The 17,494-nt window shown below is 40.4% G+C and overlaps 1 protein-coding gene across 2 annotated transcripts in view; it reads left to right on the forward strand.

Moving 5' to 3' along the window:
- Positions 1-17,494, forward strand: part of gria4a (glutamate receptor, ionotropic, AMPA 4a) — a gene marked incomplete at both ends in the record, with an annotated part of 80,791 nt that overhangs the window by 35,130 nt on the left and 28,167 nt on the right. For both annotated transcript variants that reach the window (XM_079272170.1, XM_079272171.1), the window contains 7 exons: positions 1,355-1,408; positions 2,462-2,620; positions 5,724-5,891; positions 6,558-6,662; positions 7,561-7,671; positions 14,521-14,727; positions 16,844-17,059. In XM_079272170.1, coding sequence (XP_079128296.1) covers positions 1,355-1,408; positions 2,462-2,620; positions 5,724-5,891; positions 6,558-6,662; positions 7,561-7,671; positions 14,521-14,727; positions 16,844-17,059 — 1,020 coding nt within the window. The remainder of the gene's footprint in view (positions 1-1,354; positions 1,409-2,461; positions 2,621-5,723; positions 5,892-6,557; positions 6,663-7,560; positions 7,672-14,520; positions 14,728-16,843; positions 17,060-17,494) is intronic.

Consider the following 17,494-nt stretch of genomic DNA (forward strand, 5'->3'; position numbering starts at 1 on the left):
GTTAGTTGCAGGCACTGCAGGCACAGGATGCCATTTGACACCCTACAGCATTTAGATCATAAGATATTGCTTTAATGGAGGCCGCACTATAGTTTTATGTGGCACTGTTACTATCACTGAGATTAAGACAGATTTTATCACTGACCTGGATTTAACAGCACTTAAGACTTAATGATAAGGTACAGACACACCAACATGACACATTATTAACTAAAAACACGTAGTAAGCTTTTTTGTAAGTACGGTATTTAAAACCAAACCTTTTTAACTATTCAAAAAAAAAAGTATTACATGCCCAAATATAGTATCCCATGTTGTTTGTTTCAATTGTATTACTGGTGTCTGTCTCCTTCACTCAGCTAGTTGCAACAACCCTCCTTATTCTTTCTGACATCTGGAGTGAAAAATGTGACTTCCCCAACAGCTACATCAGTGTAGGATTGCAGTAAACACACCATACTGTCCACTCGGATTAACTGCACATTGTCATACAACTACACACACATGAACACACAAACACACACCAGTAGCAGCATCCCAGACAGACAGACAGACAGACAGTAAGACAGCTTCTTAATTGGCTTCGGTGGCGAGTGAACAGACAGACGGAGAGACTCACACTAACATACACAGGCGAGTACATACAGAGACAGGCATACAGACACAAACACACACTCTCGACACAGCGGGCTCTGTAGTGCTGGCGTTGGCAAGCGTCCCTGCACTGAGACAGAGACTGCTCTGTGTGACTGCCCCTGCCAGCTGCGTTCTGTGTGTGTGTGTGTGTGTGTGTGTGTGTGTGTGCATCTGTATGTGTCACTACCTAGCTGTTGATGTGTGGAGGACGGAGATGGAAAGAAAATAATGTGAGCCATTTGTTAATGAAGTATAGGCACCATGTTAATATGGAGATTCTCATTCCTCCTATCACAATGTGTGATATTTCACTCCATCCCGCTGCGCAGATGTAACAATGACAAAAAAACATTGCAGATTCCAGTGCTGGGCAGGATTTCACTTTCAACTTAACCAGTGTAGCGTCTGAGACAGCATGGTCCCAAGGACAAGTGCAGTCCTTACAGGCTCACCGCTCCCTCTGCTTTTAATCAGCATAAGAATATAACCACAGCCACAGATGGCAGGGAGTCTCCTTTATCTGTAGTATGACTCCCCTGCCCTTCTCTCTAAAACCAACCAACTTTAACTTCTCTAGCTAGTTCGTTCAATGACTTGTGAGTGAATTGTGAATCCTACAGTGCGCTCCCTGGTTTGCCGCACCACATGCATTGTCAATAGATAGCAAATAAATGATGTATTGTTTCTCTCCCTCTCTCTCTGTTTTTTTTCTTTTCAGGCTGTAAGTGTGGGGAAACATGTGAAAGGTTACCATTACATCGTAGCAAACCTGGTAAGAGCTCCAAATGGCATTGCTTGTCCTTGGCTGTTATTTTGCAAAATGTTTTGTAGAATGCTGGTTTAGTGTCTTGTCTGAATAGACTACATGAAGATAATTCCTTTTTATTTAAGATTTGGCAAACAGACACACAAACATTATCAAGACAAATTTGAATCACCCGTGACACTCAACGGCTGCGTGTTTTAGGCCAACATCATGAGACACGTGTTACTGACCCCTACTTCGTCATTCAGCTTGTTCGAAATTATTAGCAGAAAAAAACAAAAAAACACCATGTTTGCCGTGTTCCGCATTGATCTTTACAAATTCGCACTAAGTTGTCGTTTTTTTCCTTTCACTTCAAAATGAATACATTTGTCTTTCCTCAACAAAGTCAGAGCTGCAGGTAGCTGCCAGAACTTGCATCAGTCAATGAAGTATTGCTTCAACCTTAATCCCTGAAATCTGTTCCACAGCAGTTCTCTCTGGGGCGGTGAAAACGGGTCCAGTGCAGCGCAGGTCAAGTTAGATAGGCTTTTAGCAATTAGCATCCATCAACCCGGGATAACCCTCACATCTTTTTACACTCTAAATTTGTCTTTGGCCTGTTCCCAAATGGATCCCTCTCCACAACCACTTTACTAGGAAGGGTCACTGTTCATGAAGTCACACTCTCAGCTGTAGAAGCCACTCCACATTAAATAGATATAAATAATCAGTTAAACTCATGGAAGTATGACTCGTCAGCAAAGGTCACCACACTGTGTCGGAGGAGTTTGTCGAAGTACCCAGAAATACCTATGATCTGTAATTACATTTGTAAATAAATATTTTGCAGTTTTATGGTGGATACTGCTGGATATAGTAAGATTTTTAGTGACAAATTATTTTATAAAGATTTTCCCAGTGACCCCCTCCCCAAAAACAAATTTGCTGGCGAGGCAATGAGGGGGAGGTCAATCAAGGGGTCTCGGACTCCCCTGAGACTCCCTGTATTTCTTTCTGTGCTTGCATTGGCCCTTATTTCACTTTGTCTTTCCATCTCTCTTTCTCTCTCTCTCTCAGGGATTTAAGGACATATCTCTGGAGCGGTTCATGCATGGCGGCGCCAATGTGACTGGTTTCCAGCTGGTGGACTTCAGCAGGCCTATTGTTATTAAACTGATGCAGCGTTGGAACAAACTGGATCAGAGAGAGTACCCTGGATCTGAAAGCCCACCTAAGGTGATACAAATGTACCGTCCCAGCCATAAATATAAGGATTGGAAAGAGCTTCCCCCAACTCGAACAAATACAATTTGCAATAAATAATTCTGTTATTTAGTGTCAAGGTGAACGTGATGCATACAGATTCTTCAGACTTCTGTCTCATGTCTGTCATGCATAATATTTCCTCATGATATCTCAGTCCGGAATCCATTTAAATGCTACATTGCTTGAAAACGGTCATATGGTTACTTTAAGAGGCAATTTGGCCTTGTGCGCTCTGATTAATTTGTCGTGCAGTTCACACATCAGTCATAATTTTGCTTGAATGAAAACTCACCTCCTGGCATTTGCTCATAAGTGCTCTTGATCACTCTTTCCAAAGAAGGGAATAACGGGAATAAAAAGCAAATCACATGCAGTCACTCTCAGAGGACACGCACATAATTAATTATGATATGAGTCTTAAAACGCTGCGACTTTATGTTGGTTATGTTCTTTTATTGTTGGGATGTCATTTTTCACCCAAGGACCAGTGTCAACTGGCTAATCATCGCTCTCAGATTTACCTGATGAATTTTCACTCGTGGATGTCAGCTGCATCAAACGACCCGTTTACACAACAGTCGGTTTGTTAATGGAAATAAACTTATTGTAAATTGTTGTGACAAATAGATACAGTGAACACGCTTACATATACAAAATACAGGTAAACACAACTGCAAGTGTTCTGATCTTTCAGAAATCTGTGAACATATTTGATTAGGTGCATTCAAAGTGTCGTTGTACCTCTGACTTTTGCAAAGAAATAAACCAGATTTTAATGATTTAACGCAATAACACAAAACCAGGTATCTCTAGTGACAACAGATGCTTCCAAAGTGCTTCAGGCTAATTGGTGCTGTGTAAAAACTGAGCTCAGTTAGCCTTGGGCCAACTCATAGCCTCAGGCCAAGTAGTCTAATAAAGTGCAGTGTGAAAATCACTATGCAGACATGTCCCTTCCACAATAAAGAATGGATTTTGAGCGATAGCTGCTTTTGGCCATCAATCAAAATCTCTTAACCTATTGTTTCTCAACTCTGCTGTGCCTGTACATCTGTCAAAGTATAAAGGATATCTTCAGTTCTATCTCAATATTCTTTCATGATTATTATTGTAGCTTCTGTGTGAAAAGTTGCACGTGCTTTCTTTTGTCGGCTGAGGCTCTGGGGTAGAGCTGCTTGTCCTTTAAGGTTGGTGGTTTGAACCTCAAGTCCTAACATTGAAGTGTGCTTGAGGGAGACACTGAACCACGAGATGCTCCACTGATCTTAAGTGCTTAGGATAGTTAATTGTAAAGGTCAAATTTTGTGTATGTAACGTATGTGACGATTGAATCAAAAAGTTGTATTGCATGCATCATTATAAATCTGGTTCTTGGTATCGGTAGAGTAAACTCGTACTAGTCTATTTGAGAATGCTTGTTCAGTTTTCTCTGTTTTGTCTTGCTGGATTTTCCCTGAACTTGGAGGTTTGAACTGATCCTCTAAAAAATATCCAGAATTAGGTGTTTCTTTCCAAAACCAATACTGTTTTCTATGTGACGCCAAGGTGTTTCTATCTTACTTGTGAGATGAACATAAAAACAGTCTGCTATCTGGCTCAGTTTTGTTGTTTTGTTTCTCCTGGGTGTGGAGTATAGTCATCATATGTCAGTTGCACGCCTGAAGGCTTCTTCAGTTTCAAAGGGGAGAGATGAAAGGAAGATAACATGGTTGTGCAGCCTTCCATGCCTTGTGTGATGCAAATCAAGAGACGTCAGTAAGAGCGTAAACTATACCTGCAGAGGCTTGGAGAGCATCGGCTGAGTCTCTCAGCTGACGTCCCTCTTTCCTCACATTTTCATCTTGTTTCCGCCGTGATCTGAAGGCAGCCCGCTGTGTGTTTGACTGCCTCTGTCTGTGTGTTGGCTGGGTGGGTTTGTTGCTGCTGAGTGTGTGGTAATGTTCCCCGCCGTGTGTTACCTATAATGAATTTGTCAAATAATCTTTCAAGATCACCACTACTTTCAAGAGTTTCATCAGAGAAGAGATAATAGCACATCTTACCCTTTCACTTTTCCTGACCCACTGCAAGGTTTCAAATGTCCTTTCAAATATTTACTCCAGATCACTTCTTAAGGGCCACATCGTATTTTAGAATATAATGAAACCACATTCATAAATCCTGGGAATCTTTATTTCGCCATCAAAGGGAATTTCCTAACAAAGTGGATTTAATTGTCAGATTAACAACATTAAACACATGTTATGTCATTGTGTTATGGCCCAGCGACTGTATTTGAAAAAGCCTGTTTAAGATGGGCACATTTACTGTGACATTACATGTACAGTGATGCTGATTGATGTTTACTGGTGTTAACTGTGGGAGTCAAATCGCGATAGACTGAGGCACAGGTCAGCGTGTTTGCATGGTGGTAAGGTTGGTTACAGGGATTTAAGATGGTCTGAGGTCTGATGCAGTGATACAGCTGTTGTCTAAGATCAAATCGGTTCTCTTTTTAGGAATAACTCACATTGGCCCGGCAACATTAGCGCATTCTACTTTTGCAGAGTGAACCCATCACTGAAAAGAAAATGTGGATGCTTTTTGTGTTAAAAAGATGTGACTCTTTGTGATTGTTCATTGTAATTCACAGACTAACAGCAAAATCTAAATAAATGTTTTGTGATGTTGTTTAAATCAGTAGATTGTGTAAAAACAGGAGTAAAACAGGCCAATATTCATGATTATGTAAATGTTTTGAAATGATTCATGTCATTTACAAACAACAAACACTAAATAATTGACTGTACTTCAGTCTTCAATTTAAACTTGGATGTAGGTACGGATCAGCTTTATTTGGTAAAAATCTATTTGAAGCCCTGGATTCCCCCTGAGTAAAACAGGGTCTCGTTATGTTTGTTTCAGGAGACATTTTAATGCTTGAGATTTAACTGTATGACGAGACGTATTTCTGTAATACTGTGTACTAACGAAGAAGAGGTACTATCTACATGGCAATTTCTATGTTTGAAACTTGTCACAATGATAACATTTCTCTTGTCTTCATGCACTCTGTGTTTCCTCCATCCTTCAGTACACCTCATCTCTAACGTATGACGGCGTCCTTGTGATGGCCGAGGCCTTCCGCACCCTTCGCCGTCAGAAAATTGATATCAGTCGCCGCGGCAACGCTGGCGACTGCCTGGCCAATCCAGCTGCTCCCTGGAACCAAGGAATAGATATGGACCGTGCACTCAAACAGGTTGGCGCAAGTTTGATGTTGTGTGGACAGGTTGTGAACCGCTTAGACAGATGTTCACAAACATGCACAAGAGAAATCCATGAGGACATTTATGTGTTTTAAACTCTTGTTGGGACTTTGACTGAGTCCCCATCAGAATCCACACACACTTAACACGCAAACTTGTAGTGCTATACTTGTGGGGACATTGTAATGACCTCCACTCTAACATTGATAATAAGCACTATTCACCTCAACCCAGTATTTATTCTAACCTTAGCCCAAATATAGGCTACTTGTTAACCTTGTTGGAACAGAATTTTTGTTCACTGGCTATTCATATTATTTTTGGAGAGAATAAATCCTTTATGCTAGATATGATTAAGTTAGAATCCTTACATCTTTCAAAAAAATCAAACCCCATTTTGGATAATACTCTTGGTCACCCTTTTTTCTGCAATCACCATTCAATATACTTGCATTCTATAGCGGGTTTCATTTTTTAGTGGGGGGGGGGGGGTGTCCTCCATTCCCGCACTGGATTCCGGTTGCCTAGCTAAGCACAAGGGATGGACAGGAAATGATGCATGCATGCAATCCAGTGTTACTGTTTGTAATAGTATCTCATAGATATTAGCCTCACTGCTTACTGTTAGTTTTTGGCTGGTTTTCTTGTTCTGAATGCAGGTGCGTATTCAGGGCCTGACTGGAAACATTCAGTTTGATCATTACGGTCGGAGGGTCAACTACACCATGGACGTGTTTGAGCTAAAGAGCAACGGACCTCGCAAGGTAGGCTGTCCTCGTGGCTTGGAAACAATAACAAACGGCACTTTGAATTTGTGCATGGAACAACATAAAAAACATACCAAAGCCAACTTATTCCATTCAGTTTCTGTCATTTATATCATTTATTAAAAGCAATGTCAAAACAACTGCATGTAAAATTGAAGGAAAGCTCCCTTTAATCACCACTGACAGGACATACACTTACTGTTATTGTTAAAGGATAACAACTGTAGTTTATATTCTGTGCTGCATATTTCTTGTTTTATCCATCATGATTGTGAATTGTGTAATTAATTCATTTACAGCGTAATTATCTGCAGAATTCTGAATTAATAACTGTCGCACTGCAGTTATAAAATATATTAATATAACTGCAGCTGAACCATCACGGCTTGAGTCTTAATATCTTTTTGGAGTGTACATTCGGGAGCAGCTCCCAGTCAAACTTGGGGTCGATAAAACTCTACAGCGACATAAATAAGGAACGTTTGAACATAACCCTTATTTGTAACAGCAAAAAGTTGGAAGACAAGGCTTAGGTTGCAGCTACCCATAATATCTCTTTTACTGGAGAAAATAAATCATACATGTAGCGCCTTTAATAACGAAATAACATCATGTTCCAGCTTCTCAATTGTTCCTTTGACAGCGATGTGTGTTCATTGAAAGTTTCTGCCTCACACTCAATATCTCTCAATATCTTCTACAGTTCCAATGGGAAATCTGCTGCAGCGCGCTCATTCTGTTGACTCATTTATTTTTATTCCTTTCTCTCCGTCTCACATAGGTTCCATTTCTTTATATATATATATATTGTGCTATGAAGACTGATTGATTGGATGATGTTTTTTCGTTTTATCACTTATTATATCTCTCTCTCTTATCACTCTGTTTCTCTCAGATTGGCTACTGGAACGACATAGACAAACTTGTGTTGGTCCAGAATGATAATACTCTGTCCAATGACAGCACGGCGATGGAGAACCGCACAGTCGTCGTGACAACTATCATGGTAATGTACCCTCAGACTGCTTTTATTTCTGCATCATTTGGGTGCTGTTTGGGATTTGTTTGAAGCTGTCCTTCAACACACAACATTCTTTCCAATTCCACAACTTAATTTCACCAAAACCTTGCACTCACCTGATTTCCCACCTCACATCTGCTTCATGTGAAGGCTTAAAGTTTACGGAGACGCAAGATTACTGCAAATGTCAAATCAGGTCCACAGCAGGTGATTAATAACCGATGTTAGGCGTGCTAAATAAGAAAAATAAGATCAGGTGCACAGCATGAATGTGGTTAAACAGCACTAGATAATGAACAATGTGTTACAGGCATGGCTTTGCTTCTGTACTACGGTGGTTCCAAACAAGGGGTTCCCAGACGCATTTAAGGGGTCACAAGATGATTGACAGTATAGAAAAAAAACGTTTTCTAATAGTTGCCTAATAGGATACAGAAAGCCAGGGGATGAAGTACTATGAGTGGATGCTATGTGGCAGAGTTTTGTTAATGTCCAAGAAAAAAGAGGTTGGAGCAGGATGAGCACAGAGCACAGCCAGGAGGGAGTGGCACTTATCCAGCTGGAAGATTACAGTAATGTCTCATTAGTAGGCAAATCTAAAACTGACCTCAGATCACCATTTAGAAGTGACCTCAGTCCAGACTACTCGAATGGCTTTCTCATAGACACCAGTCTGCAGCCCAGTATAATTACTCCTCTTTCTTATACAAACACGGATAAAGGATGGCTAATCGGTGGGTTTGTGCACATCCTCTGCTTACATTTGATTTCACTTCACCCATCTGCAGCCTTTTTATGGCGGCCATCCCCTTCCTGTAAATGCAATCAGTCTAATTCAATTGGGCATGCAAAATGATGCAAGGGAAAGCAACTCAAAAGAGCCCTGAGATGAAACAAGCCACAGATGCGTGAGCTTTGGCAATTCAGCACTTTGTCTTGAGCCACTTCGCTTCATCCAAACTGCTAAGTATGACCAAAATATCTGTCGTTGTACTGGAGCGCTTGCGATACAAATACCTTCAACGATTTGATAACAGGGTGAAAGTCTACACCCTCTGGCCAGGAGTGGTACTGGCCAGTCAGGTCTGCACTGAGGAAAAAAAACACACATTCTTCAGGAAAGAGTTCAGAAAAAGGAATTCAGCTGGACTAAATGTCCACAGCGACTGACATGCCTTCAGACATTCACACTTCAACTGGCAGTGGGTAGTGCCTTTAGCCTGGCCCAAGACAAGCAAATACAAATACATCAACACAATCAAATAAATTAAAGGGCTAGTTATTTTTTTTCTGTGGCAAAAATTGTAAATATGTGTATTTCATGTTAATATAACATCACTGTTAGAATATATCATAAATATATATAATTGTATTCATTTTGTGTGTTTGAAAAAGAGGTTAGTGTCTAAAACAGAGTAAAACAGAGCCTGCATATTTCTCTGTGGATGGTGACCTCAGCAGGCCTTGGCTAACCTTAGCTCAGCCACCTCCTCCTCTTTGCAGCCTCTGATGATGAGGAAGCCTCTGCTGCGACACTGATGCCGGGTCTGCAGACAGAGCGACAGACAGACACACAGACTCACCTGAGTCGCAAACCCTCGGGAAAGACAGAGGACAGACTGATTTACTGAATGTCTCTAAAGCTCTGCACAAAGACTTCAGTGTGCTCTCGTTTTGCTTTGTCGTGGTGGCTTTTGTCTTTACGTGTATTTTGTTTAAAAGGGGATTTTCTTTGTTTGTTCTGAACTTATTTCTTTAAGTAGTTTGCCCTGCATTAAAACAGAAGAAATGGCAAAGAGGGACAGATGAGAAGAACACGGCCACCGTGTTTTGAGCCTGCAAGGCACTGGGATGCCTTTCTCGCTGTGCTCCTCATGACAATGGCTACAGTCGGACGGATACTGTGGCTGCTGTCAAGATTTGACACTTGGCTGCACAAAATCACCAGACCATCAGACAGCCCTGTTAATTCAAATTGTTTTCACTCCTTTCGAGGACACAACAATCACCAGCACCATCTCTGCTACACTGCAGAGAACCTGCAGGAAGAAATGCCTCACCAAAATGCATCATTTGTTCTATTTCTCTCGATACTTTTGTTTTGTTTTTGGAGGAGAGTGATACATGGACAGATCTTTGTGCCAGTGTATTTTGCCGCCCCTCACCTTGTGATACTACTCTCCCTCCATCTTCATCCTCAGTCATGCTTACTCAGCCAACTTGCCCGTGTTCCAGTGAGAGCTCTACACCACCGGAATGTAAAGGAATTCAACACCTGACTGAAGCACAAGAGATCCCCACACATCACATTGTAATGGTGCCATTTTAAATGTTTTGTCTAAGTTTCACACCACCATTGTAGCAAAGTGCAGTAATTGATTGTTAAGCCTGTTGACATTTACTTCACTTGTTAAAACAGTCCCTGAGGAATTCACAATTTCTTGTTCATGCTTTTGATTTTGCCTTTATTAATTGCAGCATACTGTACAAAATGTTCCTTTAGTGATTTGAATGTTTAATTGGCTTTAATATAATATTACGATATAATCGATTTTCTGACTTCTAATCGATTATTTGTCTTTAAATATATGTCTTTTGATGGATGAATTATTGCTAAAAGGTTTAGCACATCCAGCTTCAAAACAAAACTGTAGAGCCCGCTCACTGTTACATTGTTCTCCAATCGTGTGTTTATGAATGAAACGTCAATGTTGCTTTCCCACGAGGCTCCTCGTCAGGATGCAGGACACTCATATATAGAGCTGAAGATGGGAAATTGTCATTGGGGAGTTACATTATTTATGTAACAGTATAAAGTACGGTAGGTCAAATTTAATAAACAGAAGAGAAAAGATGAAAGCTTCTGAAATATTGGCTTTGGAAAAATATGTTGAACCGAACTGGATTGCCGTCGTCTGACTGATGGACTGAACGGGTGGCGGTTGAATATTAGCTAGACAGACAACAAGGCTTGTTTTTGGCAGGCTGGTTAGTTACCTGGTGGACTGACTTACTCAGCAGCTCACAGTCTTTGTGTCTGGCTGACTTACTGTGAAAACAGTGTGGATACTGACTGACTGTCAACTGGTCATTTGGTTACTGGTCGACAGACTGCTGAACTGCCTTGCTCGCTTTATGGTGGAATTGCTGCAAGATAATCCTACTGGCTCACTGGCCAAATATGTGACTGGATAGATGATTATGTACGATAATTGAAATACTAAATGAGTTAATGAAGTGATTGACTGACTGCTTGGCTTACTTCTTTGTCCGTCTGAAAGGATGGCTCGTCGGCTTTTTTAATGTCTCCGTGGTTGGATAACTTTTTACGTCTGGCGGAAAGTCTGGCTCTTTAGATGCTGAACTGATTGTGCATCCAGATGGCAGCCTGAATCAATGATGGAACAGTGAGGTGACTGTCCAGTGGGGTGCCTGTCTTTTTCACTGGCTGGCTAACTGGCTTACATAGCAAGTCCTGTCTGCCTTTTTGGCTCTAGTGTGAAGTGCTTCATGTCTTATCAGCACCAACCATTTGCTTCTACAAAGCTTTTCTCCCTCTTTTTCCCCCACCCGTTTTCCCTCTTTATGTCTGTGGTTTCAGTCTTTCTTCTGTCTTGCTTTCCTCCTCTTTTGCTCTAAATTTTTTCACATTGTCATATTCCTCTTCCATTTCATCTCTCCTTCACACTCCCTTCTTCTGTACCTATTTATCTTCTCTTGTCACTGTAGCTATCTGTTTGTATTCTGATCTGCTCCTTCACCTTTCTTTTGTAGTTTCATGCAGCCAACTCATCCCACATCCCTCTCTTCATCCCCATGTCCAAGCTCTCTTTCAACCTCCTGATCAGCATTGGCATTAGTACCTTCACACCAAGACAAAGGCATCTGGGGCAAACTGATAACAAAACCTTGAGGAGGCTTTAAAGTGAAACGGTGCCACCTTTGGCAGAGATCCCACTGGTTTGTGTGCATAAATTCCCAAAAATGGCTCTAAATGAGAAATGCTGAATTAATTCACAATGAATAAGATTATTGTATGTCATCCTTTGTTGTGTCTATTAGATGAGATAGATGGAACAATCATTTCTGTACAGTTTGGCCCAAAGTTTCTATTTTGGTGCTTTCGGATTCTTGAATTTGTGTTTCAGTGTATCTGAAACAGGTCTGCCAAGTACTACAGCTTGTAATGAATATAATCATGTCCATCTGGTTACAGCATGATCATCATTCATTCGTCTTAAATTACTTGAAAATATCCCAAGCTAAATATTCCCTTATTGTCATTGTTACTTTCATTTTGCATGCAACAAACGGGCAATTCTCTATCATTCACCAGATGTCTTCTTAAAGCGCGCTTCCTCACAAACTTCAATGTCAAATTGTTGTCAATACGTTTTCGATTATCTGGGCAGTTAATATCACACCAGGCTGGAAACCATCAAGTTTATGATGCAAAGCGACACATATTGAATTAAAAACAATTACACAGCAAGATGATTGTAAAAACTGTAGATTTCAATATAAGCAGTAATTAGGCTACAACTGAATCACACTGGTGTTGTATTTTTATGTTGTTTAGCTCACATGGTCATACCCTCTAGTCTTTATCCTGCTGCAGTACAGAGCAGTCCTCGTGGCTGGGAGAATTCACTTGAAACTGTTTGCTGTTCATTAACATTATGATTCATGTTGAGTCAATGGAAGTCGCGCCCCAGGACATGTTAATGTCCTTGATAATGATATTGTAGTTGAAATATTTTAGTGTGTTCTGACATTGAACACAATGGGGCAAATGTTTGTATTTGATGATGATGATGGTAATGACGATGATGAAGTGTTGCTGATCAAAGTGTCTTATTTTTATGGCTGGTTGTGGAAGAAGTGTTGTACTGATGACTGAATAATGGCTTGTAAGAAATGTGATGCTCGGGCTGTTTTTGATTGTGTTTGTTGCTCAACCTTTATGTCAATTTGACATTATCTTGATTAATTCGCATGAGTGTGAATTGATGTTCAATATCAATGTTAAATGTGGTTTATGCACACAGAAATGGACATGCACATCCCAAAGAAAATTGTGACAACATTTTCAATCTTGCAAACTATTTAACAGGAAAAAAAACTAAGTTCGTTGTTAGAAATCCACAGTCTGGATTTAGAAACAGGAAAAGTGTACAGATGTTGAGCAGGTATAATTACCATGTTCTCCACATTAGTATGAGCATGCTAACCTTCTTCTACAAGTTTGAATAACCATAATTGAAAAATGATAAAAAATAATTTCTCCCTATTTTACTTTTCAGTCATACACAAGTACAAAAGTAAATCGTCATATTTCAAGCTCTTTGTTTACTAAAGAGAAAGAGGATTCATCTATAAATCCAGCTTCCCTTTGTAGGTTTTGTTTGTACAGTTCAGTTTCCATTGTAAGATTTATTTCCATCTCCTTTTTCATCTTCTGATCTAGATCTAGATCATTTTCCTCAAATGATAGTCAATTTCCCAGATTGACGATCGCTCCCTCCACATCTGTGTCAGAGGGATTATGTTGCTCAGTTGACCCCTTTTAAAAGATGTCTTGAATCTTTTGTGATGAAACTATGCTTGTTTTCAATGTGAATCAATTTCCTCACTGAGGAATTCAATCCAAAACATTTCATCATCTTTTATTGTGTTTTCTGATCTGTATAAACCATTTCATAGCAGGGGAGTGTTGTATATTAGGAAAGCCGGTTTGATTAATTCGATGAGATTAGTCTTTGGTTGAAAAGTATTTGATAACATTTTAATAGACTTTGCTTCAGTTGGATTACAGGGTGAGCAGCCTCAGGCATAATACCATAACTCACTGCTCCGGACGATTGCGCTGTCACTCAAAAGTCAGTATGTGTGTTTCTCTTCTCTGTGGATATCCTGCATAGGTGTGGTACTGTATGTGCATGCTTCTCTGTAAATACGTTTGTGTGTGTGTGTCATCCCTAATACACCCACCATGTCGCTACACAACATTAAACTCTCCCTTTGCTTTCATCTTTGTTTACTGCATGCACAGAAATCAGTCTACCTCTGATGACACATTACCAAAGCAGCAGTCTCCTCTTTTTTTGTCATCTCTCTCTCTCTCTTATTCTCTCTCTCTCTCTTTCTCTCTCTCTCTCTCTCTCTTTCTCTCTCTCTCTCTCTCTCTCTCTCTCTCTCTCTCTCTCTCTCTCTCTCTCTCTCTCTCTCTCTCTCTGTATTTTTCCTCTCTCTTGTACATTTCTCTCCTCTCAGCATTAGTGTTGCACTGAGTCAGGTGGCATATAAAGTCAGACAAAGGAATAAAAGAAGGCACTAGAAGTCAGAGACACAAGATATAAAACATCTACCCCCCCCCCCCCCCCCCCCCAAAAACAAATATTTTTCCACAATTGTATTAACTGTGCAACTGTTTCTGTCAGGTTTTGAGTGGTTTCTGTGTTTTCCTGACAAGATGGTTTGTCTGTAAGATGTTTATCTCCTTCAAACAATGTGGATCTACATAAGGATGTGTGACTTTCAGTTGACCTTTACTGTCTTCCATGTATGGTTAAATCAGTCTCTTATAATGCATACATTATAATGATGAAACTCTTCTTTCATCATGAGGTTGGTGTTCAGTTTAATGTGGCAGCATTGCTTTTGTGTATTTTATAGAGCTGTGCATTTCTTGTGCAATATGTTTTCCTAAGTACAAAGTTTACAACCAAACTGCTTGCACCTGTTGATGAGTTTTCATTTTCCTTCTTCCAGTAGTCGCTGCTGTCATGTTCCTCCAAACAGTTGTGTCTTTCTCCCCTTATGCTGGTTTCGTAGGAGGGTCCCTATGTGATGCTGAAGAAGAACTCGGAGCTCTATGAAGGCAACGACCAGTTTGAGGGATACTGTGTGGACTTGGCCTCGGAGATTGCCAAACACATTGGAATCAAATACAAGATCTCCATCGTACCGGATGGAAAATATGGAGCCAGAGATCCAGAGACGAAGATATGGAATGGCATGGTTGGAGAGCTTGTGTATGGGGTAAGTTTAAATGGCAAATATTCGGACTATTGATTAGAACTATTTGTTAGAACACGTTAGACCTTCAAAATCCAAGAGAGGGATATTTACTGACTTTTATATCATAGAACAAAACATTAAAATCTCTTGAGCTTTTGTTAAACACAGACCTTATTTCAGGCATCTAACCAAAAACCCATTCAAAAACTCATTGACTTCGAGATCAGGGAACCAGAAGGGGAGAAAATGCAGACTCATTTTCTAGTTTTAGGACTCAGCGCTCTATTGATGCTCTGAATATCATTCAGTAAACTTTAAGGAAAGACAAAGTACTGTATACATGAGGTAGGAGGATATAATGTTCAGCAAACCAGTACAACAGCAGTACAAATTAAGACCTCCGAAAAACTGTGTTGAACAAACACTTCTCTGGTACAGAGTCAACTTAACTTCAACATTGTAATCGTATGTCTAATATATACAGCGGGGCTATTACATGGCATTGTATGTGCTTCTGCTGTTGTGACCCCGCCACAGGCCATCTCGCAACAGATGAGAAATGCTCAAAATAACTCCTATGCAGTACACAAACTTGTCTTGAGCTCTCCGTCTCCTTAGTTACCATGTCAGTTTCCTGCAAAGATGCTGTGTCTCGGAGTGTGAACTTATCCTTGAGAATTTGGCAAGCTGGCTAATTGCCACTGACGCCCCAGACCACATGACGCATGGTCTGAGATTTCACACTGCTGTCTTGATGCAAACTGTATCAACATGCAGAAGACAATGTCAGTTGTCATTTTGCGGAAGACATAAAGTGGAGACGTTTGCTGCTGGACATCGACAGAATTAATTAGCCTCCTGAAACTGTGTAGTGGAAGGTGACACAACCGAGCAGCTGCATTGACGAATCAGTTTTTGATTTCTTGCAAACACTTGCAGTCATCTCTTAAGACTCTTCTGACACATAGAGAAAATAGAGAAATGTGTCCTCGACTTTATGTCCTTTACTCTGTATGTCTTTGTGACTTTCTTTTCTTTGATGTGTACTTTTGTCCCCTGCTTTCCCTTTCTAATTTGTTTTACTTCTCTGTCTGAAGTGTGTTGTGGGTTTTTTTGGCATTCCTCTGCCCCCTCCTACCCTGTTCTCTTTCTACATTGCTTCTTACTTCCTTTTGCTGTTTATTCTCCATGCATTGTATCATCCTCTCCTTGTAGTGAAGAAAGGGAAGTCATGTGATGTGCTATTCTAGCCTTTTTTTGCGGATCATGTATAGACACACGCAGTTACACAAAAACAGATGCTCAGAGGCAAGTTCACAAAAGCGTGTATGGAGAACTATGGCGCTAATGTGCGAAAACACAAAAAAAACAGGTTTTGATGGAAATGGCACTCTGGCAAGGCCCTCCTTACAAGACCCCTTGCTCGGTCTGACTCTTATAATCCACACAATGGCTTTAAGCACATTTATTCTTTGCCTTATGGATAATTGCAATCAAGTCCAAGAAAAAGCCAAATTTCACTCAGCTGCAAAACTGTATGTGTGTGTTTCTTTTGTGTTTGGGACCTTGAGAAGGCGCAGATATGCACAATATGTGATGCTATCAACGGCCGCATTCCATTATTTGTAAAACCGCTGTCAGTGTGCTGAATGAATGATGTTTTTTGACTCTTCTATAGATTTTGCATGTGTGCATGCACACAAATGTGTGTGAGTCCTTGCAGACTAATTGATATTCTGGCAGTGTCACGTTCATGCCTACGTATGAATTACTTCTCTGTCATTCGTATTTTCCCTCTACCTCCTCTGTCTCTTTCAACATTTCTCCCTCCCCCGCTGTACCACAATTCCCTTTCTTTGCCTCTCTTATTTCTTTCATTCCCTTCCATCTGTTGCTCCTGCTTCAAACTCTGCTGATCTTTTACTGTGTCTACTTCACCTGATCCTTGTGTTTTCATTTTTATTTCTCCTTCCTTTATCTTTGTCCTCACTTTTTCCTTCTGCAGACATAAGAGTTCACAGATAATTCCTGCTCACCATCAGTCTCCTGCTTTTGCATGAAGTTGCTGCTTAACAACTACTACTCTATGACTGAACTAAACTCAACAAACACTGTTCTCCCCACCACCTCTTTGCAGAAAGCAGAAATTGCAGTTGCCCCACTGACCATCACTCTCGTGAGAGAAGAGGTGATCGACTTCTCGAAGCCCTTCATGTCTCTGGGCATCTCCATCATGATCAAGAAGCCCCAGAAGTCTAAACCAGGTGTTTTCTCTTTCCTGGACCCGCTGGCCTACGAGATCTGGATGTGCATAGTGTTTGCTTACATCGGAGTCAGTGTCGTGCTATTTTTGGTGAGTGATTCTTAAAAACCAGTCGTCAGTGCTTCAGTTAAATTGCAGGGCTGTAAGAGTTTGAAGCATTTTTAAAGCTTTAGGGATGAAAGAACCGATATTTTATTTGGCTCACAGGCTAATAATAAAATGTATTTAAAGGGAATAAAATCCTTACGATATAGGACATATTTCCTGCTGATCATGATTTGGGAGATTATTGTCATATTCTGATGATATAATACATTGTGTCATCAGTGATCATGTGTCCAAATGTTTCTGAGAGTGTACCTTTTAAAGATTATTACAACCCTTCAATAAATGAAATCATTTAATAACTTTTCAAGTATGGCTACATTGCCTTTACCTCCTCAACTGCAATGTCTTCTGCAGTGTTAAAGAAATCTTCTGTGCAGGAAATTGTTAGGTTCTTAAAGGCGTCCTGTCTGGACAGAA

The sequence above is a fragment of the Melanostigma gelatinosum genome (assembly GCF_949748355.1).
Source record: "Melanostigma gelatinosum genome assembly, chromosome: 7".
Lineage (NCBI taxonomy): Eukaryota > Metazoa > Chordata > Actinopteri > Perciformes > Zoarcidae > Melanostigma > Melanostigma gelatinosum.